This window comes from Populus euphratica, unplaced genomic scaffold (assembly GCF_000495115.2).
Source record: "Populus euphratica unplaced genomic scaffold, PopEup_1.0 scaffold482.1, whole genome shotgun sequence".
In the NCBI taxonomy this organism is placed as follows: Eukaryota; Viridiplantae; Streptophyta; class Magnoliopsida; order Malpighiales; family Salicaceae; genus Populus; species Populus euphratica.
The window spans coordinates 138,001-162,630 of record NW_011500161.1 but is presented as its reverse complement, the minus strand read 5'-3'; the positions used below and the strand labels follow the sequence as shown (position 1 = coordinate 162,630).

Here is a 24,630-nt window from a genome sequence, read left to right as displayed (position 1 = left end):
TTTTCTTTTTTAATAAAAAACACAATTTATCTAAAGCGGACCTTTTTATCTATAAAACTTACGTTTAGTTTAATTTTAAAGGTTTGGAAGATTTACACATAAAAAACTTAGTTTTTTTTTTTTAATATTTTCAAAAGATAAATAATGCAAAACGTTTTGGGCCCCATAGGCTTAAGTTTTGTATTGAAATTCAAACTCACGACCCATATATAAAATAGGATCTCATTTCACCCACCAAACTTTTCGAGCTCTCTCCATCGTTAACAACGAACGAGAGGTACCCAAGCTCAGAAGAGTTAAAAAGAAACACCACAAAACAGAACTCCAAAGTTTTGAGTTTTGGATCTCTTATAATTTGATAATTCTAAACATAATAGATCTGTATTATCTTCTTGATTTAATTTCTTAATTTGTATTTTGGGGTTCAATGGATTCTACAATTAGAATTGGGTCATCAACACTCTTGCCCATTTCTTCTTCGTCTTCTTCTTCTCCAAAACCATCAAATATACAGAGGAATGATAAGATTGGATATGGGTTTCAATTCAGTGGAAATGGGTGCATCACAAAAATCTCTGCCATCACTCCTAATGGCTCTGTTTTTCCTTCTGCTTCTTCTCATGGGGTTAGTTCCTTTTTGCTTTCTTTATTTTATTTTCGGGTACATGTTTCTTTTGGAAACTGTATTGGAATGTAGGTGATCACTTATTATTATTATGTTATTTTCTTCTTTGTATTAGCAAATTTTGGCATGACTGCTGTTGTGCACCTGCATTTCTCCATTCATAAAATGAGAGAGCAACCAATGTCTAGGCTGGTGTAAGGATTTTTAGAAAGGTATAATGTAGAAGTAAATAAATAAGGTTGTGCTCAATAAAATAATGGATTTATCAATTTTACTCCCAGAATAATTAAACGATATTACATGATTATGCTGGTATATTTTCCTATATGTGAAATGAGATTCATGGGTGTGCTCATTATTGGCAATCAGTCAATTTTTCATCTTCACGTGTTTTTCAACGCGCGAGTTCCTCAGGAATTGTTGTTTGATTTTTCAGGAGTCAAGTTCAATGGCAGATGTGCATAGAAGGAGAAGCAGTCTTGAATCTCTGTTTTGTTATGATAAGCCTATACCAGAGGAGAGAATTGAGGAGCCCGTAGGTGTTTCGTTGGCTGCAAAAGTAATTGGAGATAATCCTCGGTGCACTGATTGCCAAGCCAAAGGCGCTGTTCTTTGCACCACATGCTCTGGTTCTGGCTTATATGTTGACTCTATAATGGAAAGCCAGGGCATCATTGTCAAGGTCAGGTGCTTAGGTAATTTTTCTTTCGCTTCATAGTGCTTATTCTTACAATTTTCTTTTTCAGAAAGTAATCGCTTATTTTTCATGTGAAATTTATTTAGTTGACTATCGTCAAGATCATGCTGAATAGTAACTGTTAATTGGTCACTATCTATTGGTGAAACCATTTTATTGTTATGGCAAACTATGGTCATCATCAAAACCTACTAATTGTTTTTTAACAAATTGATATGTGCTTACTTTCTGAGCTAATTGGCCAAGTCAATTACTATTTTGTTTGTTTTATGGAGTTAATTATCCGCATGTCACAAGTCTTTTCTCTAGAAATTAATAATTTTGTATTTCAAGAAAGTGCAATGTACTTTTTTCTGGCTCGTGCAAGCCCTTTATGCTTAGGCTCAGCAGGACCTTTTCAGTGTCTCATCAGCCCGTTATGTAGGGCAAGTTTACTGAGTAGAATTGATTCTGATGTAATGCTACTATGAAAGAAAACTTGTTTACCGCCATACCATGGACAATTATTTCTTGTGATGAGATCCCTTTCCGCAAAATAGCTCAATTAGTTACCTCTTTAGGGCTCCTTTTTTTTCACCATTCACCTTAGCTTATAAATTTTGATGTTTATTCATGTTTGTTGTTAACTTCAACTCACCAAGAGGATGTGTTGTAGTGAGTATACATTACAGTATCTCAGTGCATATTTGGGAAGTAGTAAACGTTGACTAGCTTGGCCTGTAGTCGTCCATGGGGCTTGGTCTTGTGGTATGATCACTGCATGCTACTTTAGAACAGTAGCATGGTAGCTGATTGTTGGTTATCTTCATCTGCTGTGTTATATTTTGCAAAGACAATGATCCTATGTCACATTCGTTTTTGTAGGTTGTGGTGGGACAGGGAACATCATGTGCTCAGAATGTGGTGGCCTAGGTCATATTGGACCCAAGTAACTTTTGTGTTTTTCTTTCTCAGTGCATTTTGTTGTACCCTTATTTGATGTTAGCACTAGCAGGTTGTCATAGTTTTTGTAGTCACGTAGCCTCGCATTACTGTATTAAATTTTTGTGTATTTGACTTGATTTCTCAATGGCATTCTTCGTCTGTAGTTTATTCTTCTTGATCTTTTGAATTGTAATGATCTGTTTTCACTATATAGGAAAGCTTCTGATTTTACCGTTTCCATTTCCCGTTCATTCAGTTGATGCAACAATGGAGATGCATTCATTTGCCTTAGTAAGTATTGCAAATGGAGCTTGAAACATATGCAGTTAAAAGAGTTTCTTAACATGATTACTCTTGAGATCAAAATTTGGTAGATATGATTTGCACTGCCTTGGAATTAGATCCTCTGTGACCTTAGATCTGCTGTCTGGAGTGTGACCATATTAAGCATCTGATCAAAGTGAAATTCAATATTTCTGAATATGATCTACGTACTAGAGAACTTGAGTGGATTATATTGAATCTAAAAGCAGACTTAAATGCCACTTACAGGACAACTTATCTTGCACAAACAATCAAAAAATTGTAATTATAATGTTTTCACAGAATCACATGCCTTCTAACATCAATTGATGTAGCTCTAGCGTAGGTGGTGTGTCTGGTCGTGTTTCAAATTTTCAATCTAAAACAATGAATCTGGAGTCAGCAAGCGAGATGAAGTTAGCTTCAGATGATTGTTAAGCTCCACGTCTCTGAAATTCTTGAATGCGAAATAGTATAGTTGGGTCAAGCCGTGGGTTCTCTGGGTTCTCTGTGTAAGCAATGTAGTAAGCTGCAACACATGATTGTTGCCATGCCATTGCTATCCGACACTGCAAGCAAAAAAAATCGTCATCGAACTTTGTGAGTTTCCAAGTACTGCTGTAAGAAATGTTTACAAGGCTAAAGATAGCTGATCTCTTACCATGAAGTAGCCAATCAGGAATGCATAGATTGACACTTCTGTAGCATAGCTCTTGTGAACGGCAAATGTCCATGTTCCTCCAACAAGGGTGCATATCGCACCTCCTGCCATCCCACAAAGGAAACAGAAAGACCCTGTCAGATCCCTGTCAATTATAGGCTCTAACCCAACTCTCCTGAGCAACTCCCATGTGTCCATGGATGCCTGCACAAACCCCTTATTATAAACCCCTACTTGCACAAGACCCCACCGATTCCCATAGTTAACTAGTGTTGCGGCAACAGCAGAATAACAATTAGCACAGGAAAACAAGAACTCGTCTGTGCCCCCTGCAATCAAACTAATTGCTCGCGCTGAACCCCGGATTACGGTAATTATCGGCACAAGGACTGAGCTGAGGCACACACTTCCCATTGAATATTTGATTGTGTCCCGTAAAGCTATTCTCGAGTCCATATCTGCCCCAGATGCAAAGTGTAGGTACTTGATGCGTGCAATTGTAACTTGCAATGTGTTTTTCATCACTTGCATACTCCATGCCAGGCTCGCAAGGATCACCAAAATGAACGAAGTGTCTATCACAGTTCCAACAGCAGTGGCTCCGCCAATCCCAGATACCAAGAAACAGGAATACAAAAAGCTTAGGATGATTGAGAGGTTGATTAATGCGGTGGTCTTGGCAGGAGGGGAAGCAGCAGTAACTGACAAAACCTTGGTGGCATAATCGAATCGAGGATTCACCCAACAAGCATAAAGGGATAGAATCAGGGCAAGAACTATAGAAATGACGCCTATTGTTAAACTTGCAGTAGAACTAATTAATACAAACAGCACGCCTGCTGCACAGGTTAGCAAGGGGCTAAGCCAGAAGGCTGCTCTCAGGGCTCTTGAAGGGTTGCGGAAAGTAAACCATTGCCATGTGAAAGCCACAATCCCAGCACATGCTGTTGATGCAAGGAGTGGAGGATACCACTTCTTAGGGTGAAAATGGTGGTTGTGGGAGGAGAGGAGGCCACGGATGGTGAGGCAGATTACTAGTATGGCGATTAGGAGGGTGTGAACAAAGAAGAGGGCTCGAAAGAGCCTCTGGACTAACAGCCCCGCCACCGTCGCGGTTTCCATCTGGACGCTTGATTCTTGAACCTGCAAAAATAACAAAGCGAGTTGGTAGATAATAATTTTGTAGGGTCAACTCACAGTATGAGCTGCTCAAGAAGAATAAAAAAATGAATGATCAAAACAATGGAGTAGTTAAAAAGACTAAAAACAAGAAATAAAGAATCAATAAAGACTATTAGAGAGAGAGAGAAAGGATGTTGAAGACAAAGAAAGATGATAAATTATTCAACCTTGGGAATTCTTGACTATTTTGATAGAGAAGGAGAACGGGTGAAGAGAACAAAATCAAGAGATTGACTTGAGGTAGGAGGAGGAGGAGAAAGAACCTTGATGGGGATTATGGATGGAGGTTTTCCCTCTTGATCTTGAATGTGGAAGTTCTGCACATTAATACCAGTAGCTGCAGCATTCATTTCGTTGGATCTTTCCTTTGATTGCTACCCCTCAATGATTGTTCTGAATCTAATTCTCAAATTCTTGGTCTTTCGTTGTTTAAAACAAGTAACTTCTGGGGTTCTAATTTCTTTCTTCCACTTTCTTGGTAGCCACGATTCACAAAAGTCTTTATCCTATCTCTCTTGTTCAAGTGTTCCTAGCAAATCATGATCGTTTGAAGTTCTACCGCATGAAACTGTCCAAGTCCTTCTCCTTCACATTAATTTCCACGGGATCTGACACGTATTACCTTGTGTATGAGTTTTGGCTTTGATGATGTGGTGCAACGACGTGGAAGGTAGAGAGGGTGAGGGATAGATAGGTCAACAGAAGTGACTTGTGAAAGAGGGTCTCTTCTCTCTAGGTCTATGCTGGTTCTCGTGACGCAGTTATCTTTGCACAAGAAAGAGAAGAGCAAAGTAGATAAATGGACATCTGTTTCTTTATGAGAAGAGAGGTGCTTGGTTGGCTTAGATGCTGCCAATTTTGGGCTTCTGTTATCATTTGATCAGTGTAATTGTTAGCTTACAAATACTGCAGATATCGCATTACCAAAGAAACCAAGATACAAGGTAACACGATCTTGATGTGTCTTCACTGGGAAATAAGTTGAGGAAGACTCAAAATCTTTCTTGAAGCCCAAGCGACGTTAGGCTACACGACGAAGTCAGTCTTCCTGGTTTCCAAGTCTTATCACACTCCTTCAGAAATTTGAAGAGTAGAAATGTTAAATATTATCAAGCGCAGAGGGCGCAGATTACCAAGTGCATGCTGCTTGTAGATAACGACTGTTAACCAACCAAATAAACAAACAAGTCAATTGCGTTAGGTGGGATGACTAAGGTTTAGTTAGGGGAACAAGAAAGCTGCTAAACGTTCTTTCAAATTATAAAAAACACATTCTCCATGCTTTTGCAGAGGAGAGTTCAAACACAGATAGATTAACGCGCAATCAAATTTGAGCTCCAGTATAATGATTTTGGACTTGTTTTCTTAAAATGAATTATTGATTTCTAGTGAGGCCTATTGGTTTTCTTCCACGTATTTATATAGACTTGGAAATGGCTCCTTCCATGATTCAAAATGTTTACCATGCACCACAGATATAATTATATAAGCTAGTCTTGGTTGACGATTGAAACTTGTTGGTATGAACAAAAAGATCCCCAGATCACGAGTCAAATAGAAGCATAAAGTTGGATTAACGTTCTCATCACTGTAGCGAGAGAGGTCTTTAGCTCTTTGCTATATCTATGGTAATTATTTAAAGGCTTCCCTCGGTGACATTGCCTTGTCCACAGGGAGTGGCCGCCAGACCCCTCCCTTAGTTCAACAATTTCCACTGCGTATTGTGAACGAGGATAAAACAGTTCCGAGTCGATGGAAGTTTCGTAAGCGGTGACGATTGTTATGATTTTCGACATTGAGCTTACGGCTGGAACATCACAGGGAGATCGACCCTGGTAGTGAATGGTTGTCGGATCATCGGAGCAGTCGTGCTGCCCAACGACGAGTATGAGGATGCCACCCTCAATAAATAATAGACATATCCTTAAAAGAGAGAGAGAGAGAGAGAGAGAGAGAGAGAGAGAGACACTTTAAATTATGCGATGCTTTCAACATAACCAAAAGTCATGTGAATAGGCGACGCATGGAACATGGCCAAAGATAGTCAAGAAAAACAACTCATTCAAATCCTTAAAACAATCAAATTACTGTCTATGTCAATTTTGCTCTCAAACTATCTTTATTTCTTTATTGATAAAATAATCACAGGTAAATACTAACAGATATTCCCACAGATAAAATTATTAAATTTGGTAGTGTCACTTATAAGAAATATTATTTTTTATTATTTTGGTTGAAAATATTTAAAAATAGAAGAAAAATCCTTAAATAAATTGATTTTAATTCTTTTATTGCATAATTAAGACTATCTATATTGGTGGTGGTACTTCTCTTGTTGATTTTAGTGAATGCCTTCTTAGTTTTTATTTATTTATTTATAAACCCTAAGTAGTTAAAGTTGTTAAGGCTTGGTTGTGGCTCTTGGAATTGAGCCAAGCTAGAACTGGGACTAGACTATGGCCACCATCTATTGAATTAGCTCATGAATTAGCTCATGTGAGGGACTGCGGCTTTGAGTAGACCCATCTAAGTATATATAACGACACGGATATGACATGACTATCACTTTCATACAAATATATTTTATTTTGAAATAATAACTAAAAAAACTCCTAAAATATCAATATAATCAATAATATCATATAATGAATCAAATGGAAAACTAAACACACAATCTATACAAGTTATCTATATTCACTTCAAGATTATAAATTAATTTGGAGATCTTATGATAATTATGATAATGGTGATGAGAAAGATCACTAATAATATAATTTCTAATCTAGAAATAATAATTAAAATAGTATTTTTATATTAAAATACCTCTAATATAAAAATATGGTCATTTATACATTATATTATGCTATTAGCTACCATCATCTAAATAAAAATAAATGATCATAATAATTTATTTGAAAATATAAAATTTCCATTGAGTGGAGTGTTTTAGCTCCTTAATTTCTAACACTTAAAATTACAATTATATCCTTTTTAAATAAAACTTCATTTCAAAATACATCATCTATATTTCTCCATGCATTTCTACCACATTCCTTGTGTATCCAAAATTTCTACTATTAATTTTATAAATTTCCTTTTATTTTTAGATATACTCCTATTAAATAATATTTATGTAGTCTTATTTATTAAGAATAGAATAGTACTTTCAGATTAATATATATATACTTTATTTGTATTTAGATTAAGGTTAAGCATTCATAATATACAGATTATTCAGAATTCTAGCCTCCTTCTTGTGTTTGATCTTAATTATTTTTACATGGTATCAGAGCTGGTTTTATGGAATGAGACTTAATCCTGAACACAGCTTCGCGGATCCAACTATTTTGGAGTGAGATTTTATCTCCCGCTTCTGCAAAATTTGATATTTCATCAATTTCTACAATTATTTTGGTATTTCGTCTTCCCTTCAGCTTTTGCAAATTTGTTTTGTGTTTTGGAGTAATCGTATAGTAGTGAGAAGATATTTGTTTAGTTTCTGAATTTCTGTTCAGTTTCTGCAATTTGGTATTTGGTTTTCCGCTGCTTTTGTATTTTAGTTTTTTGTGATTGTTGATTATGGCTACTGAAAGAGATGATTCACTTCAGTTTATGAGTGTGAGGTTGGATGGGAAGAACTATTTATATTGGAGTTATGTCATGAGAAATTTTCTTAAAAGTAAGAAGATGTGGGGGTATGTTAGTGGAACTTATATAATACCTAAAAACATTGAGGAGAGGGATGTTGTTTTGATATATACATGGGAGGCAAATAATGTAAAGATCATTACTTGGATCAACAATTCTATTGAACATTCAATAGGCATGCAGTTGGTGAAGTATGAGACAACAAAAGAGGTTTGAGATCATCTGCAAAGGTTATTCACGCAATCAAATTTTACAAAACAGTATCAATTAGAGAATGACATACGAGCTCTTCATCAAAAAAATATGAATATTCAAGAGTTTTATTTTACTATGACAGATCTTTGGGATCAATTGGCTCTTACAGAATCAGCAGAATTAAATGCATATGGTGCCTATATTGAGCGTAGAGAGCAGCAACGATTAATACAGTTTTTAACAGCACTTCGTAGTGACTTCGAAGGACTTAGAGGTTCAATTTTGCATCGTTCTCCACTGCCTTGTGTTGACTCTATTGTGAGTGAGTTATTGGCTGAAGAAATACGTCTTCAATCTTATTCTAAAAAAAGAATTCTTTCTGTTTCGAATCCTTCAGTACTAGCAGTACCTTCTAAGCCATTCTCTAATCATCAGAAGAAACCTTACACAAGGGTTAGCTTCGATGAGTGCAGTTTCTGTAAGCAGAAAGGTCATTGGAAGGCTCAGTGTCCTAAGTTGAGACAACAGAATCAAGCTTGGAAGTTTGACAGTCAATCACAACCTATTGCTCATAGACCATCTTAGGGTTATAAACCATCACACTATAATACTGCAGCAGTAACTTCCCCAGGCTTTATTACCGATCCCAATACTTTGGCTGAGCAATTTCAAAAGTTTCTCTCCTTGTAACCACAAGCAATGTCTGCTTTTTCTTCTATAGGTCAGTTGCCTCATAGATCCTCAAGTATGTCACACTCTAAATGGATCTTGGATTCTGGTGCTTCTCATCATATGTCTCTAGATTCCTCATCTTTTACCTTTGTGTCCCCTTTGTCCTCCATTCCTGTTATGACTACTGATGGCACTGGATTAGTACTTAAAAGTGTATTTTTATCAAGGTTTTATATCATCATTTTGCACTTGAAGTATCAATAACTCCTTAACTAAAGCATGTTTTATAATAATATATCTAATAATATAAGATACCTTTAATTTATGGTAAATGTTCATTTTAAATGCAGGCCTATCACATAAATAAAAGGATTGATTGATGAATTTAAGAACTGAAATTGAAATGATAAAGAGATGGCCAAACTTAGAAAAGAGATGTCGGTGCAATCCAAACCGGAACACTGTTTGGTAATTGGGTCATATCTGGAGTTATAGATCTCATATTTAGGTCTATTTTAAATGATGGAAAGGTAAGACATAGGCCTACAACTTTCATATGGAGCCCAAGATCTAAAAAAGCCATTTTCAAGACCAAATTATAGTAACAACAAAGAAGCCCGAATCTGTCCTCCAGCCCGAGCACTATTCAGTATTTTGGCCATATCTGGAGTTCTAGAAGTCGAAATGAGCTAAAGTTTTTACACAAGAAATCTGAGATAATTTCCTACAACTTTCATGTTTTCAAGTATCTCTAATTTTGACGTTATCAATGATGTTTTGGGCAGACAAGAGAAGATAAGGATTGTCACCAAGTCAAGAGTTGGTCACCCACTCATCAATTAGTCATCAAATCAATTGTTCCTAATTTTGGCCTATAAATGGAGGCATTTACCATGCATTTAGGCATCTTGGTCTCCAGATCAAGATCATGCTCTTGCTTTCTCTCTTTATATTTTTTGTAATGTTTATGCTTTGCTTTCATTAATATCAAGTTTATGCCTTTCATTTCCTTTCCTTTACTTAGTTAACTCTTATCTTATTTATGTTCTTATTTTATTTATTTATTTTTCTTTCTTTCATTATGTCTAGCTAAGTTAGTTATGTCAAGGTGTAGGCATATTGTCAAAACTGCTCATTCTCTCTTGTTGTCTGCTTTTGTTCCTAGTGAGTTTTGGGGAGAAGTTGTTCTTACTGTAGTAAGTTTGATTAATACAATTTCATCTTCTCATAGTTCGGGTCTATTTCCTTTTAAAAAGTTATATGAGTATGCCCTTGATTATTCCTCATTTAGAGTCTATGGTTGTACTTGTTTCGTTCTTCATCCTTATGTAGAATGCAGTAAGTTATCCTCTTGATCCGCTGTTTGTGTCTTTCTAGGTTATGGTGAAGGTAAAAAGGGGTATTGTTGTTTTAATCCAATAACTCAGAAACTTTATGTGTCTCATCATATTGTCTTTCTTGAGCATATACCTTTCTTTTCTATTCCATCCACTACTCATAACATGACTAAATATGATATTATTCATATAGATCCCTTTTCTAAGGATTCTGGTAATGATACCTCTCCCCATATTCGATCAATTTGTACTCGTAACTCTGTAGGTACTGGTACTTTACTCTCTAGCACACTTGAAACTCCATTCCCATCTACAGCCCCTCAAGCTTCATCTAAGATTGTGGATCCACCTCCACGTCAGTCCATCCGCATTCGTAAGTCCACAAAACTACCAGATTTTGCTTATTCTTGTTATTCTTCATCATTTACTTCTTTTTTTAGCTTCTATTCATTATCACTTTGAGCCCTCTTCCTATAAAGAGGCAATTCTTGATCCACTTTGGCAGCAAGCTATAGATGAGGAACTTTCTGTTTTGCATAAGACAAATACTTGGGATCTAGTTCCTCTACTTCTTGGTAAGAGTGTTGTTGGTTGTCATTGGGTGTATAAGATTAAAACTAATTCTGATGGGTATATTGAACGATACAAAGCTAGGGTGGTTGCAAAAGGATATTCTCAATAGTATGGTATGGATTATGAGGAGACATTGGCCCCAGTTACAAAAATGACTACTATTCATACTCTTATTGTCGTAGCTTCGATTCGTCAGTGGCATATTTCTCAACTTGATGTTAAAAATGCCTTCTTGAATGGAGATCTTCAAGAAGAAGTTTACATGGCACCCCCTCCTAGTATTTCACATGACTCTAGATATGTTTGTAAGCTTAAGAAAGCATTATATGGTCTCAAGCAAGCACCTCGTGCTTGGTTTGAGAAATTCTCTATTGTGATCTCATCTCTTGACTTTGTTTCTAGCAGTCATGATTCTGCTCTTTTTATTAAGTACACTGATGCAGGTCGTATCATTCTGTCTTTATATGTTGATGACATGATTATTACTGGTGATGACATTGATGGTATTTTAGTTTTGAAGATAGAGTTGGCTAGACGATTTGAAATGAAGGATTTGGGTTATCTTCGATATTTCCTGGGTATTGAGGTAGCATACTCACCTAGAGGCTACCTTCTTTCTCAGTTGAAGTATGTTGCAGATATTCTTGAGCGGGATAGACTTACTGATAACAAGACTATAAATACTCTCATTGAGGTTAACGCAAGGTACTCTTTTTTTTATGGTTTACCTTTGATAGATCCTACTTTATACCGTACTATTGTTGGGAGTTTGGTATATCTCATTATTACTCGTCCAGATATTGCATATGTTGTTCATGTTGTTAGTCAGTGTGTTGCCTCTCCTATTACTGTTCACTAGGCTATTGTTCTTTGTATTTTGCGATATCTTCGGGGTATAGTTTTTCAGAGTCTTTTACTTTCATCCACCTCTTCCTTGGAGTTGCGTGCATACTTTGATGCTGATCATGGTAGTGATCCCACATATCGCAAATCTGTTACTGGGTTCTGTCTTTTTAGGTGATTCTCTTATTTCTTGGAAAAGCAAGAAACAATCTATTGTTTCTCAATCATCCACCGAAGCAGAATATCGTGCCATAACATCTGCTACCAAAGAGATTGTTTGGTTACGTTGGTTACTTACTGATATGAGAGTTTACTTTTCTCATCCTACTCCTATGTATTGTGACAACTAGAGTTTTATTCAGATTGCTCACAACTCGGTTTTTCATGAGTGAACTAAGCACATTGAGATCGATTGTCATCTTACTCGTCATCATCTCAAGCATGACACCATTGCTTTGCCTTTTGTTCCTTCTTCCTTGTAGATTGCAGATTTCTTCACCAAGACACATTCCATCTCTCGTTTTCGTTTTCTAGTTGGCAAACTCTCAATGCTCATAGCTGTCACATCGTGAGTTTAAGGGGAGATGTTAAATAATATTTATGTAGTCTTATTTATTAATGGTAGATTAGTACTTTCAGTTTAATCTATATATACTTTATTTGTATTTAAGTTAAGGTTAAACATTCATAATATACAGATTATTCAGAATTCTAACCTTCTTTTTGTGTTTGATCTTAATTATTTTAACAGTAATGATAGTAGAAAATTTTAAGTAACTAGATCTAGAGATCTATAATAAACATATTTAATTATAGTAATGATAGCAAAAACTTTTAGAATAAACATATTCTATTATTCAATGAGAATTCAAAATTGTCTTCATATGGGAATTGTAAGAAAGAAGATCATGATTTTGGGTCGAAGTACTAATTCAAATATCGAACATATATAATCATGGTTTTAACATTGAATTCTTCTAGATATTTGTAATATAGTCCACTTATACAAAATTGTAATATAAATTATGAAGTATGTAATATCCATAGAGAGTAGGTTTCTTGTTCCTTTTTGTGATTCTCATTTTTTAAATTGTCCTAACTAGGCTTTCATTCTTTTTCTTTTTTGTTTCTATTAAAAAATGATTCTCAAGAGCAATTTATTTTAATTTCTTATAGGTAAATAGTTTTTTTTGGATTTGAGTTTGTATTATAGGAGAAAGTAGCGTAATAATTCTAAAATTTCAAACCATTTAGTGAGTAGAGAAATATAAAAAAAAATAAGTACAATCAATCATATAAAAGCATATATAAAATTTACATGGTTCATCACCTTGTAATCTTCTAATTTTTATAGTGAATGTCTATAAATAAAAAATTACAAAGTGTTGCACAAAATTATTCTCTCACCTAAAATCCAAAACCTTTTTTTTTGTCCTCTCTCTAGTTAACAAAGTGTAAAGAATCTTGAAATATGATAATTTTAGACTTTTATATGGACTACGTATATGAATATCTATTTTGTCGTTTGGACCCATAATTTAAGATAAACTCAACAAATTTTAATATTGTCTTAAATTGAGAAAACTTACAAAACTTGAATTTCTTTTTTATCACCTCCACTAAGCACCTCTAAAGTAATACACAAACCAATTAAGTTTAAGAAATGATTGAACTTTATTGTAGAGATGGACTTTATCAACATATTTGATTGATATCTAGATTGAAGTGATATCTCACATCTCCCTCTCGCCAACAAAGTGTAAATAATGGAAGCACAAACAAATAAGTTATACCCTGAAATATGATAATTTTAGACTTTTATATGGACTAAATACATGGATATTTATTTTGTCATTTGGACCCATAATATAAGACAAACCCAACAAATTTCAATATTGTCTTAAATTAAGCAAACTTATAAAACTTGAATTACTCTTTGATCACCTCCACCTCCACCAAGCACCTCTCAAATACTAAACAAACCAATTAAGTTTAAGCAATGGTTGAACTTCATTATAAAGATAGACTTTATGAGCATATTCAATTGATATCTAGATTGAAGTGATATCTTATATTGATATGTATGGTCTTTTCTTGGTATATTCGATTCTTGACCAAATGAATAGAGCTCTAACTAATACTATGCATAATAATCAACTCATGTAACAAATAGCGATTACCAACCAAACCTCCCAACCATATATCTTCTTTAACTACCTCTTTCAATGTCATATATTCACCCTCTATTTTAGACAAGGTAATAGTGAATTGCGAAATTTCTTTTCAACTAATAACACATCTTAAAAGAATTAAAACATAACTTGTTAGTAATCTTTTGTCAAAATCACAATGTAATTTGAATCTATAATATCCTCAACTCTACTTCTAGTGCTATAATAGCTATCATTTACCAAATCAACGAATGTGATACATTAAAGATAACAAAGTATCAATTCAATGGCCTACTAATGAAGTCTACCAAGATTTTTCACAAACCTGTTGACCATATTAATGATATATGAAATGTCTGGATGAGTGTAAACCATAGCATTATATATTGCTTCCAACTATATTAGCATATAGAACTCTTGACATATGCTCCTTCTCCATCTTAATTTTTGGTGATAAAGCTGAAGATAATCTAAAATAGAATGTAAGTAGAGTACTCTTTTACTTGCAATCTTGAATATTAAATGCTCAAGTATCTTTTGAAGATACTTTCTTTGTCATAAGTATATAACTGCTCAAAACTTCCAACTCTATGTAACTTTATATTTAAAATCATTTTTGTTGCGTCTAAATTTTTTATTTCAAAATTACTACTTAATTTATCTTTAAAATTATTGATGCAACACATATTCTTGAAGAGAATCAATATGTCATCACTATATATCAATAAATAAACAAATGAATCCTCTGAATGCTTTCTAAAATACACACAACTATTATAAATTATGAAGCATACATAATAAATACATATTATTAATAAATTTCAATTTTAATTAAACACCGTTTTTCTAACAGAAAGATATATATTCAATTTTTAGTGAACATTTATAAATCATAGATTATGGCAGCACAAGTTCAGTAATATGAACGAGAGAAGTGAAGTAGACAAGCATCCGCAAATGAATAAAAACTCAAGCCGACAACCTGAACCATTTCACATTGCAGTATTCGTATTCTTCAATCATTGTAAGAGTTACTAAGTGGCCATTTCACATTGCATTATTCTTCCATTATTGAATCTCGATTTTTTAAAAAATAATCCTAGTTCTTAAATTTAATTTAATGTTTGGTCGAGGGAACTGTAATGGGTAATATAAAAACCATATATAAATACAAAATTCGTACATAAATAGAATAAGACTTAATTTAATTCTTATACTTTTTAATACAGATCTCTTTAATTAATAAGTTTTATTCAATTCTAAAAACATAATTTACTCTAATTCCTTCTTTTCTTTTTAATTGTTACTTATTATTAAATCATATAAATAATTTATTGTTTATTTGAGCGATTGATGTTTCTATATACATTTGATGAAATTAAAAATCAAACTTTTAATACAATTATATTTTTAGAAAGTATTTTTTAAAATTGAAAAATTTATATGTGTGTGATAAAGAAATATTAAACAACCTCCTCCCTTATATATATATATAAGAATTTTGCTTTTATGTTTTCTAGTTTTCAGATCTAATAGTGTAAATTGAGTTAATTAAATTCAATAGTCCACATATGAATATAAAGATAAAAAATATAAATATAAATGTTTAAAGAAATATTTGTGAAAAACATTAAATTGAATATCGTTGTTAATTTCTACCTTTTTGTCTCTCCTTTTTAAAGGAACAAAAAATTTGCTAAGAAATAACTTGAGATATATAGAAATATAAATCAAAAATCCGATTTTGTTTCTTTTTGCGCAACCCAAATATGTTTTATGTTGTTTTTACGCTTCCAAATAAAAGTTCCCATTTAGTTATATAAAAGTCAATTAGCAAGTTGTAAAATTTGTAAGTAGGATTATAGATTGATCAGGTAGCTGAGCTTAATTATATATGTTGCTTAATAATTCATGAACTCAGAAGATATTGTAGTTTTGTTCTTACCTGTTCATTTTGCTATCAACTTCAACGAGCATATCTAAGAACAAGGAGAATTTCTTACCTGGTCATTTTGCTATCCACTTCAACGAACATATCCATGCAGTCTCTTTTTCTGACAATTATTTTGAAATCCATTTGTTACTCAAAATTTATTATATCTGAAGGGCCAAAGAAGAAAGATGATGAAAATGGTTAGACAAATTATTCAATTTTGGGATTATGTTAAGAAGTTAGATGATGGGATCTTATAAAATTCAAAATCTCAAAAGATAAATTGCAAGTGAAAAAGAAAATTAATAAACATGTTTTACATAAAACAAATATAAAAATATAAATGAAAATAAAATATGAAGAATGAGTTGCTTATTATAATAACATTTGGTAATTTCTAGAAATAATAAAATAATAATTATAATAAAGAGATGAGATAAAATAAAATAAAATAAAAGATAGATATTTACCTGTATTTAGTGGTAATGTATAAAACAAAGTGAGTATTATTATATTCTCTTTAATTAATAAAGAACAAGACAAAATAAAACTTAGAAAATTTTATTTTATTTTTGATATATATTATCATTAAACTTACAATATTTAAAACCATACATAGAAATCATCTTTTTTACTATAGTTTATAAAAAGTGTTATTTTATTACATTAAATTAAAATAATAATTTCTATCCTTGTTAAAATCATGTTGAAAAAACATTTGTAATTTATTGCTAGGAACATATAAGTTATTTTAAGAGATAAATTGCAAGTGAAAAACACCACAATCAATAATTGTTTTAAAAATTATGTATAAGAAATAAATTTGTCAAAACTATATAAAAGATAAACAAATCTAGAATTTAAATACTGAAAACCCGAAATATGTGATACAAAGCGTTGTTTTATGCAATCAATTACGCTTTAAATTGCATAAAGTTAGAAAATTAACTTACCAAGACATGTTATAAACTGTATTAATAACAACTTTCTCGATAATCTAGATTTTAAACTTTAAATGGTTTTTGCAATTTAAAATACTTTAATAAATCATTGTAATTTATCAAAAAAAATTAAAATATTTTAATAAATCATTAAATTTATATTAATTTTTTTTAATAAATTTGACTTAGTAGTTTGATTTTAATTAATTAATTAATTTAATATTTGTTTTGTTTGACTATGATTATAGCTAGGTTTAGTTTTGTTAGTAAGTTCTCTGACTCTCCCAAGTATTATTTTTGTACTTTTCTACGCTAAACCATGTTTTTAATTAATGATTATAATAATTAATTAATAAATATCTCATATGTAAAAAAAATAAAAATAAGAAGAGGAATCTAGCTTGAGGTCTCATTGCTATCCTTTTAAAGATATGTTAAATATACAATTAATGTGGCTTTTGTAGGCTCTTAAATTAAACTTCAAGGCTTTTTTGTCTAACATGCATCAAGGCTTCCTTCCATCTTTTAGCCCATTCTTGTAAGGGCAATAATGAAAATAGTCAAAACATAAAGGGGTAAAATTGAACAAATAAAAAAGTTTCTTGTAAAACCCTAAACCCCCAACACCTCCGCCTATATAAACCACAGCTAAAATCCTTCACCTCCATCTCTTCACCTGGCCCCTGCAACTCCAATCTCACGTGTCAAGGTGTGCGCCTTCTCTACACTACTTTCAACCTCTCTCATTCTTGTTTCACAGTTTGCACTGCATTTTTATTCTCTTTTGTATTAATTTTGAACTAATTGATGTAAATCTTGCGTGTTTTGAGTGTTGAAGAGCACATATCGAAGGCTTGCAGGTGGTTTATTTCAAAAAATCTGTGAGCTCAAAGCTTGTGCAATATCATAAATCACCCATTAAAAAAAAACCTTTTGACAATATACCTGTTTGCTTGAGGATTTTTTGTGGGGTGATGCACATTTTTTTATTCATTTGCTATTATTTTTGAAAGTTATGCTTTTGTATGGATTTGGGTCTTCGTTTTGATAAGAAATGCATGTTTCTGGATCTGGGTTTTTGCCTGTCTTTATGTTTGGTGGCTTTATCTCTTTGGATTTTTTTTTGGGTTTTGTAAAGCCAATTTGCAGAGCAAGGGTGTCGAAAATGGCACAACTTGCATTGAAGTTTGGCGATACTAATAGCAATTCTCCGTGCCTATCAAATCTTGATTTCATTTTGATTATGGCCTCGAACAAGTTGCTACATTGGTTATTCTTTTCTTTGTTCTTTTTTATTCTGTTTTGATGTTATAGTTGTTGTGGGAATCTAGTGTATGAAAATAGGCATTTAGGGATTGTTGCTAGTTTAGGTACTGAAATTTCTTTGTTCTTTTGATGTTTAACAGGGTTTGAATTGTGTGATTGAAGATGTCGAATCCGAAAGTTTTCTTTGACATTCTAATTGGCAAGATGAAAGCAGGGAGGATTGTGATGGAACTATTTGCTGATGCTACTCCAAAAACTGCTGAAAATTTCCGTGCTCTATGCACCGGGGAGAAAGGGATTGGAAATGCTGGGAAACCTTTACACTATAAGGGTTCGACTTTCCATCGCATAATCCCAAACTTCATGTGTCAAGGTGGGGATTTTACTAGGGGTAATGGAACTGGAGGAGAATCAATCTATGGCGCAAAGTTTGCAGATGAGAACTTTAAGCTGAAGCATACAGGGCCTGGTGTTTTATCAATGGCAAATTCTGGACCGAACACAAATGGTTCCCAATTCTTCATTTGCACTGAGAAGACCTCATGGCTTGATGGGAAACATGTTGTTTTTGGGAAAGTTGTAGATGGCTATGGCGTTGTTCAGGAAATGGAGAAGGTAGGGTCCAATAGTGGGACGACAAAGGAACCTGTTGTTGTTGAAGATTGTGGTCAAATAATAGAGAACTGAAGTGCATGATCAAGATAATGTCTTAGATGTATTTCACGTAATTAAGTGCTGCAAGCTTTATCTTTTGCAACAATGTAGTTTTTCATTTGAACTTGTAAAGCAATGCTCATCTTGTCATTTGCAACCTTAACCCCTGTTGTGTATATATGAGCTCCGTTTCTGGGAAATATTAAATTCTTGCTTGTTTGAACTTTTTAACACAAACAAAAGGGATACAGAAATTGAATTTATTTGAATAAAACTTCACAAAACTTCGCAATCAAATATTAGGGATTGCAAATGCAAATCAAGCTCACATTCAAATATCTTGTTATCCAAAAACCTGGATATACTTAGAAGTAACTCGCAAGAAAACCACACTAATTTTGTTGATGGCAAAATCACAAAGATGACTGCCTCAAGAAGATACTGTAGTCTTTCTGCCTCTATAATTTCTTCAGCCTAGGTGTGTGTGTATATATATATATATATAAATGATCAAAGCTAGGTTACACAGGTTCATATCCAGCTAAGAAACAAGTGCCAAGCCGAATTTCAAATCTTATTCTATTTATTGGATGAGAGGCAATGTATTTTAACTCTATTTGCTTAATTAAATCAACCAATCAATTCAAGCCACCTCATTATTTAATTCAAGTTATAAATTCCACCAGGGTCTGGTTACCATGGTTTGGAACTTGCAGGCAATGTTTGCTTTGTTGCCGATTAATGTTCTATGACCTGTTTTAGTGTTTGCAAAGTTGTTTATGGGCAAGATGCATAGAAAAGATTCTACTCAAGCTGCGTTGAACTGGATGACTGTCTTGAAGAAGTTTTAGGTTCATTTTCTCTTTAAGTTTAGCTAAGAGCAGTTGTAAGCCCCAAAACACCCTATAATAAGATCAAACAAGTCTAATTATATTTAGGTAAGTTTAGAGCTATCCATAGGTTCATCATTTACTTGAACAATCCAAATATTCATTACGAGCTTCTTCTTGTAGATTACTAATGGCGGCAATCTGCTAATTGTTGCACAAAATGGAAGCTCGGAGGCTTTAATTTTATTTCTTCCTGCCTTTTTCTTGGTTTCTTGGTGAAGCAGAGAATCTACATGTCGAACTTTTATGAATGCTGCTGCTTTGTTTCTTCCTTTTCTCTTTTCTTGGTACAATAGAGAATCCACTGGTCATACTTGAGACATAACTGCTCAAATCCTACCCCTCTATCACAATTCAAGAGCAGCTTTCGTTCCTTATGGTATTCTTTGATATGGGTTATTATTCTCCATACAGAGTACACTACTCTATCACTCAGAAGTCTGGCTTGATGTGTCAGTGTACTCTGTGAAGTTTTCTTTGCTTGCAAATCCTCTAGTTATGTAGTTATCCCCAATGATCTATTTTTCATACTAGCAGTTTAGCATAGAAGTTTTATCCTTACACACAGACACAGCGAGCTTCTTTGCATGCATCGCTAGTATTTCCAATCTCATTCTTCAACGACATAAAAACTCAGACCTCTTTTCAGATGTTGCTGCTTTATTTATGTATTACAATAGAGAGTCTACAACTCAAATAACCTTAGGATCACTGCCCAGATCCCCACCCAAGCTCATACAGCTCGAGCCAAATGCCATCTCTTGGTGGACATACTTATTTTACTACAAATTATTTCTTATATAACATATATAGCTTATTTTCTTATTCTTGTATAAATACTATTACGTACTACAGCTGACGAAGAAGCAACCTGGCCTGAAGTGTCAATCTCTGAAATTGAAGTTGGTTGCAAATCCTTCTAGATAGCTGGTTATAGAGAAGCCATATATATGCTCTCTGACTTTATTCTGATACTAGACTAGAATTACAGGGCCTTTTTTTTTTTCCCTCTTTTTTCTTACTTTCGAAGTTGAAAACTATGGAACTAATAACGGGTGTCTGGTGTCAGCAACATCCTATGTACTTGAAAAAATATCATCCAGAAAGACTTGATCGGCTAGCATGTCTTATGGCGGACAATCTTTCGGCAAGCCTGCAGAACAACAGTGCATAAACAGCTATAAATTACACTAATTAATTAAGAACTAATGATCAGCAGAGAAACAGCAAAGCCAAGAAGCACGTATCTTGTCCTTACTTAATGAGCTTTTCTTTATTAGCTTCCACTCTCTCTTTACCAATCTTCTCGAGATTGTCAAGGTTTTCTTTGCTCGAGTTGTCCATCGAGGCTTCGGCATATGTCAAGTTATCAACCTGGTTAACATTCAAGGAAAATGTATGATCATTTGGTTTTCATTAGACAATGCCAATCATTCAAGCATTGCAACATCTTTAATCATGAATTTGGCAGCATAAAAAACACATGAACAATTGTAGCTACCACCTGTGGAGCTTCATACGGAAAGGAAGGGGGTCGTAAATACCTGAATGAGGATATAGTTGTCTTCTAAACCAGAGAACTGAAAGAAACTGGATGTATATATTTCAACCATCTCATTCGATCCTGCCATCAAGACATCAGTCAATGGGCGAGATTGTTCAGGTCCAAAAAACCAGTTGACGAGTCCCCATGCGGTGTCAGGGCTTCCAACCTCGAGCTTGTTAGTTCCTTTTGATGATCCAGTTCCAAGGGAAAGAACAAGAAGTTTACGAGCATTGATTTTCTTTTCTTTCATCGCCTCGCATATAGCCAGAAAGGTCTGATAAAAACATTGTCAAAAGCAATTGACTATCTCCTTCAAATTTATTGAAGATAGATAATATACATAGAACAAGGTTACATAAACTGTGACTTACAGGATTGTTAACTGCAACGCCCCCATGCATCAACCGGGTTGTATTCCCTGGAAGTTTTAAGAGTACGAGGAGGGGGACGATCAAATATACTCGTGCCATGACAAACCTGTTTGAGCTCGGTGGTAGTTGAAAAATAGCTCGGTGGTAGTAGCTCTCAATCCAAGTACTTTAAGTGTTTATGATAAGAAGATCAAGTGAAAAAGATATAAAAAAATTCTTCCCCTCTCTTCTTATAAAAAAAAATCTTTGTTCGGCCAAAGTGACTTCCAAAAGAAACCAAGGTCACATATTTATATTCTCATGCTATTAATATTTACAACAATGTCCTCATGTCTAGTTCATGTGTTTTTCATTTAACCAAACACCTCATCTTAGCTTTTTTTTTTAAATATCATATATATAAGTTCTTTTCTTTAAAATTTCCTTTTAAATTATCCAGTACTACTTTTTCCTTTTCTTTTTCATTTAACCTATTTCATTATCAAGTTAGACTTTCAATAGTTTATAAACACCATATAAATTTTATATGAGGGTTTACATATTAGGAATTGATGATGATCAAATATACTCGTGCCCGAGGAGGAAGGTAGGTTGGTGCTACAGACGACCCAAGACATACTTCTGATAGCTGAACATCCATTGACTTCTCATGCCTTTCCTGCATTTTTTCATCAGAAAGGATAATGGCATGACATTATATATCCAGTTGCCTTTTTATTTTGACAAAAAATTTAAAACACATCAAGCCATTATTTATTACTGTTACATTTTTCTAAGTATATACGGACAAATGATTACCAGACAAGGCGATGCTGCCAGTTTAGGAACAGTGGGAGAATGGACATGCACATCTAGTTGACATGACAAATCCATCATGGCTTGAACTTTAATTTAAATTAATTTTAATATTAATTTAGTTAAATTAAAATGTTCTAATTGATTAATTTATAATTAAGTTGACGTGCTTAGCATAGTGAATTTTAAAAAAATAAATTTAAGGATAAAAATTAAAATAAAATTATTTTGGACACACAATGACAAGCAAATTAACCCAATGACTTCATGTAAACTACAAAATGGTATCATGAAATTACCAATTAGCGGTGTGTTTTCTACAAAACGAGGATATTATACGTTGTTTTTTTTTTTAAATTACTTGTGAACAATTTACACAGAATTCCTCTATTATTCAGTAACATCGCCACAGCTTGCTCTTGACGAATAATTTTCCTATAGTTTACCACAGAATCAAGAAGAATGACCTTCGATGTGCAGAAAACTGTTGGCTGTAGAAGCTTGATATCAAAAGAAGGAATTATCACATTAGTCAGATTCTCAGAGAGCATTGTCTCTTTCAATAATTTCTGGATTATGTCACGCAGAGGACCGCCATCATACCGGGGAGAACACAACGGTAAGATAAGAAACCAGATGGAGCGGATGATATCTAGAAAGCTAGAGCTCATCAATTTGTCACCTGAGCTCTTGCCATTATACCTGTTAACATGAGCTAATAAGTGCGTGCCAGTTTCTCCATCTGGAAAACAAATTAACAAACTAGTACTAACGTTTTCGACGAACTGAAGAATTTGCTCCGACTCCTCAAGGTTAAACTTTGCAATGTCTTTTGCAGCATTTGGGATTGGGTTACTTTCTTTTAGCGTGGTAACCAATTCTCCCAGAAGAGTTCCAACGTCAGGCTCGGTTTTCTGAGGAAATATAACAGCAGCATTTTTATGATAAAAGTCATTGATATCTTTTGCAGCAAACAAAGGTCGTTTCTGATCATTTGGTGCAGTAATCATAGCTGCTATAAGCCCTCCTGTGCTAGTCCCAGCAATGTAGTCAAAATAATCTGCAATCCTCACATCTTTGTTTCAGGATCCAACTCCTGCGAAATTAGATAAGGAATGATACCTCTCACTCCCCCACCATCAACATTCATTAAGAATGGTGATACAGATTCGAGTTTTTGATTGCTTATATGATAATTATTAGAAACTTATATGTTGCTAATTTTAGAACTTATGGGATTAGTTATAATGCACGCAAACTCCTAACACCACATTAATTAAAAAAAAATGGTGATAAGTTCTTCATCCGATCCATTCACAAACACTGTATTGCCTACAATTTTTTAAAGTAAACTAAGAACACGTACAACAATAGCAACAAGATTAATACTTGTTAATGTCAATATTGCAGAAGTTATAGGATTTCTCAAACAAAAGATTTTGGTTAGGAAACTTTGAAATGCTGGAGAATGCATGAATGCAAATTACACAAGTGCTCACTGCGGGTTTGCCATCTAGAACTGAAACTTGAACTTGTTAGGAAGTGTACGTAGCCAAGGGTGGAGCCTCACTGGGGCATAAGGGGGCAACTGCCCCCTTACCTTTTTATAAACATGTTTACGTGCAGAAACATAAATTAAAAGTTGAAAAGTCTCATGAATGGAAGGGAAGTTACAGAAAAATATGAGAAATAAAAAAGAGAAAAGGAATAGTACTCTGTGTCTTCATGTCCAAATAAAGCAAATGCATGTTTCGTGGAAAATCATCCATTTTTGGATTTTTTATATGCATTCTATTAAAATCACAATATTTTTTTTTCAGCAACGTTTATTTTTATATGATTTGGGCTATTTTGAAAAAAATATTTTTAATGAGATTGATAATAAAATCATCATGAAATAATTTTAAAATATAAAAACTTGAACATAACAATTATAATATAAATTTTTTTATTTTAAAAATGTTCTTAAATTAATTTCATTTGATATGAGTTAGAACATGTTTGAGAGTGTGATTGCGGTTATTTTTTAAAGTGTTTTTCATTCATAAATATATTAAAATAATATTTTTTTTTATTTTAAAAAAATTATTTTTGATATCAGTGCATCAAAATAATTTAAAAACACAAAAAAAATATTAATTTGAAGCAAAGAAAAAAATAAAAAAATTTATTTTTTTTAAAATACTTTTAAAATACAAAAATAAACAGGACTTAATATATATGTTTCGAATTAATTTATATATATAATACATAATATCAAATATTTATCAGTAATTTTGCCCTCATTTAAATTTTTTTATCTTCACCACCGTACGTAGCTGCCTCTTTACCACTTAAAGAGAAAGCACCAGCTCTTCTCCATCTTACATAGAAAAACTACGGCTTATTCGTCAATCTGAAAAG

The 24,630-nt window shown here is 33.3% G+C and overlaps 5 protein-coding genes across 8 annotated transcripts; 2 read left to right on the top strand and 3 right to left on the bottom strand.

Annotated features, from left to right (window-relative positions):
* The first annotated feature begins 229 nt into the window (after positions 1-229).
* LOC105111180 (uncharacterized) lies at positions 230-3,031 on the top strand. 4 transcript variants are annotated; one of them, XM_011006467.1, is made up of 5 exons: positions 230-625; positions 1,062-1,320; positions 2,187-2,250; positions 2,461-2,537; positions 2,896-2,971. In XM_011006467.1, the coding sequence occupies exons 1-4, from the start codon at positions 428-430 to the stop codon at positions 2,504-2,506; spliced, it is 567 nt and encodes a 188-aa protein (XP_011004769.1). In that variant the 5' UTR covers positions 230-427; the 3' UTR covers positions 2,507-2,537; positions 2,896-2,971. The 4 variants fall into 4 exon arrangements, with proteins under 4 accessions (XP_011004769.1, XP_011004771.1, XP_011004770.1 ...); XM_011006469.1 differs by having other exon boundaries at positions 2,503-2,537; positions 2,896-2,969; XM_011006468.1 differs by lacking the exon at positions 2,461-2,537 and having other exon boundaries at positions 2,896-3,031.
* On the bottom strand, positions 2,958-5,435 carry LOC105111181 (protein PNS1-like). Its single transcript, XM_011006471.1, has 3 exons — positions 4,656-5,435; positions 3,211-4,353; positions 2,958-3,118 (listed from the first exon to the last, which is right to left on the bottom strand). Exons 1-3 carry the CDS (start codon positions 4,740-4,742, stop codon positions 2,984-2,986), a joined length of 1,365 nt encoding a protein of 454 aa, XP_011004773.1. The 5' UTR covers positions 4,743-5,435; the 3' UTR covers positions 2,958-2,983.
* Positions 5,436-17,329: 11,894 nt separating this feature from the next.
* On the top strand, positions 17,330-18,841 carry LOC105111179 (peptidyl-prolyl cis-trans isomerase CYP19-3). The gene is made up of 2 exons (XM_011006466.1): positions 17,330-17,414; positions 18,112-18,841. Exon 2 carries the CDS (start codon positions 18,134-18,136, stop codon positions 18,656-18,658), a length of 525 nt encoding a protein of 174 aa, XP_011004768.1. The 5' UTR covers positions 17,330-17,414; positions 18,112-18,133; the 3' UTR covers positions 18,659-18,841.
* A 1,303-nt stretch (positions 18,842-20,144) lies between these two features.
* On the bottom strand, positions 20,145-23,333 carry LOC105111178 (patatin-like protein 2). Its single transcript, XM_011006465.1, has 7 exons — positions 23,001-23,333; positions 22,695-22,929; positions 22,008-22,090; positions 21,433-21,569; positions 21,060-21,335; positions 20,774-20,889; positions 20,145-20,668 (listed from the first exon to the last, which is right to left on the bottom strand). Exons 4-7 carry the CDS (start codon positions 21,529-21,531, stop codon positions 20,611-20,613), a joined length of 549 nt encoding a protein of 182 aa, XP_011004767.1. The 5' UTR covers positions 21,532-21,569; positions 22,008-22,090; positions 22,695-22,929; positions 23,001-23,333; the 3' UTR covers positions 20,145-20,610.
* LOC105111191 (patatin-like) lies at positions 21,894-23,237 on the bottom strand. The gene is made up of 3 exons (XM_011006482.1): positions 22,674-23,237; positions 22,001-22,090; positions 21,894-21,902 (listed from the first exon to the last, which is right to left on the bottom strand). Exons 1-3 carry the CDS (start codon positions 23,235-23,237, stop codon positions 21,894-21,896), a joined length of 663 nt encoding a protein of 220 aa, XP_011004784.1.
* Positions 23,334-24,630: the final 1,297 nt, after the last annotated feature.

Coding starts and splice junctions, on each gene's coding strand:
- LOC105111191 (XM_011006482.1), bottom strand. CDS start 23,237: ATGATTACTGCACCAAATGATCAGAAACGACCTTTGTTTGCTGCAAAA. Junction 22,091..22,673: donor TCATTCTTCTTGATTCTGTG/GTAAACTATAGG, acceptor GAAAAAATGCAG/GAAAGGCATGAGAAGTCAAT.
- LOC105111181 (XM_011006471.1), bottom strand. CDS start 4,742: ATGAATGCTGCAGCTACTGGTATTAATGTGCAGAACTTCCACATTCAA. Junction 4,354..4,655: donor CATCCATAATCCCCATCAAG/GTTCTTTCTCCT, acceptor TTATTTTTGCAG/GTTCAAGAATCAAGCGTCCA. Junction 3,119..3,210: donor TCCTGATTGGCTACTTCATG/GTAAGAGATCAG, acceptor TTTTGCTTGCAG/TGTCGGATAGCAATGGCATG.
- LOC105111179 (XM_011006466.1), top strand. CDS start 18,134: ATGTCGAATCCGAAAGTTTTCTTTGACATTCTAATTGGCAAGATGAAA.
- LOC105111178 (XM_011006465.1), bottom strand. CDS start 21,531: ATGGCACGAGTATATTTGATCGTCCCCCTCCTCGTACTCTTAAAACTT. Junction 21,336..21,432: donor GCGTTGCAGTTAACAATCCT/GTAAGTCACAGT, acceptor TGTTTTTATCAG/ACCTTTCTGGCTATATGCGA. Junction 20,669..20,773: donor AATAAAGAAAAGCTCATTAA/GTAAGGACAAGA, acceptor GTTGTTCTGCAG/GCTTGCCGAAAGATTGTCCG.
- LOC105111180 (XM_011006467.1), top strand. CDS start 428: ATGGATTCTACAATTAGAATTGGGTCATCAACACTCTTGCCCATTTCT. Junction 1,321..2,186: donor TGTCAAGGTCAGGTGCTTAG/GTAATTTTTCTT, acceptor TCGTTTTTGTAG/GTTGTGGTGGGACAGGGAAC. Junction 2,251..2,460: donor CTAGGTCATATTGGACCCAA/GTAACTTTTGTG, acceptor TTCACTATATAG/GAAAGCTTCTGATTTTACCG.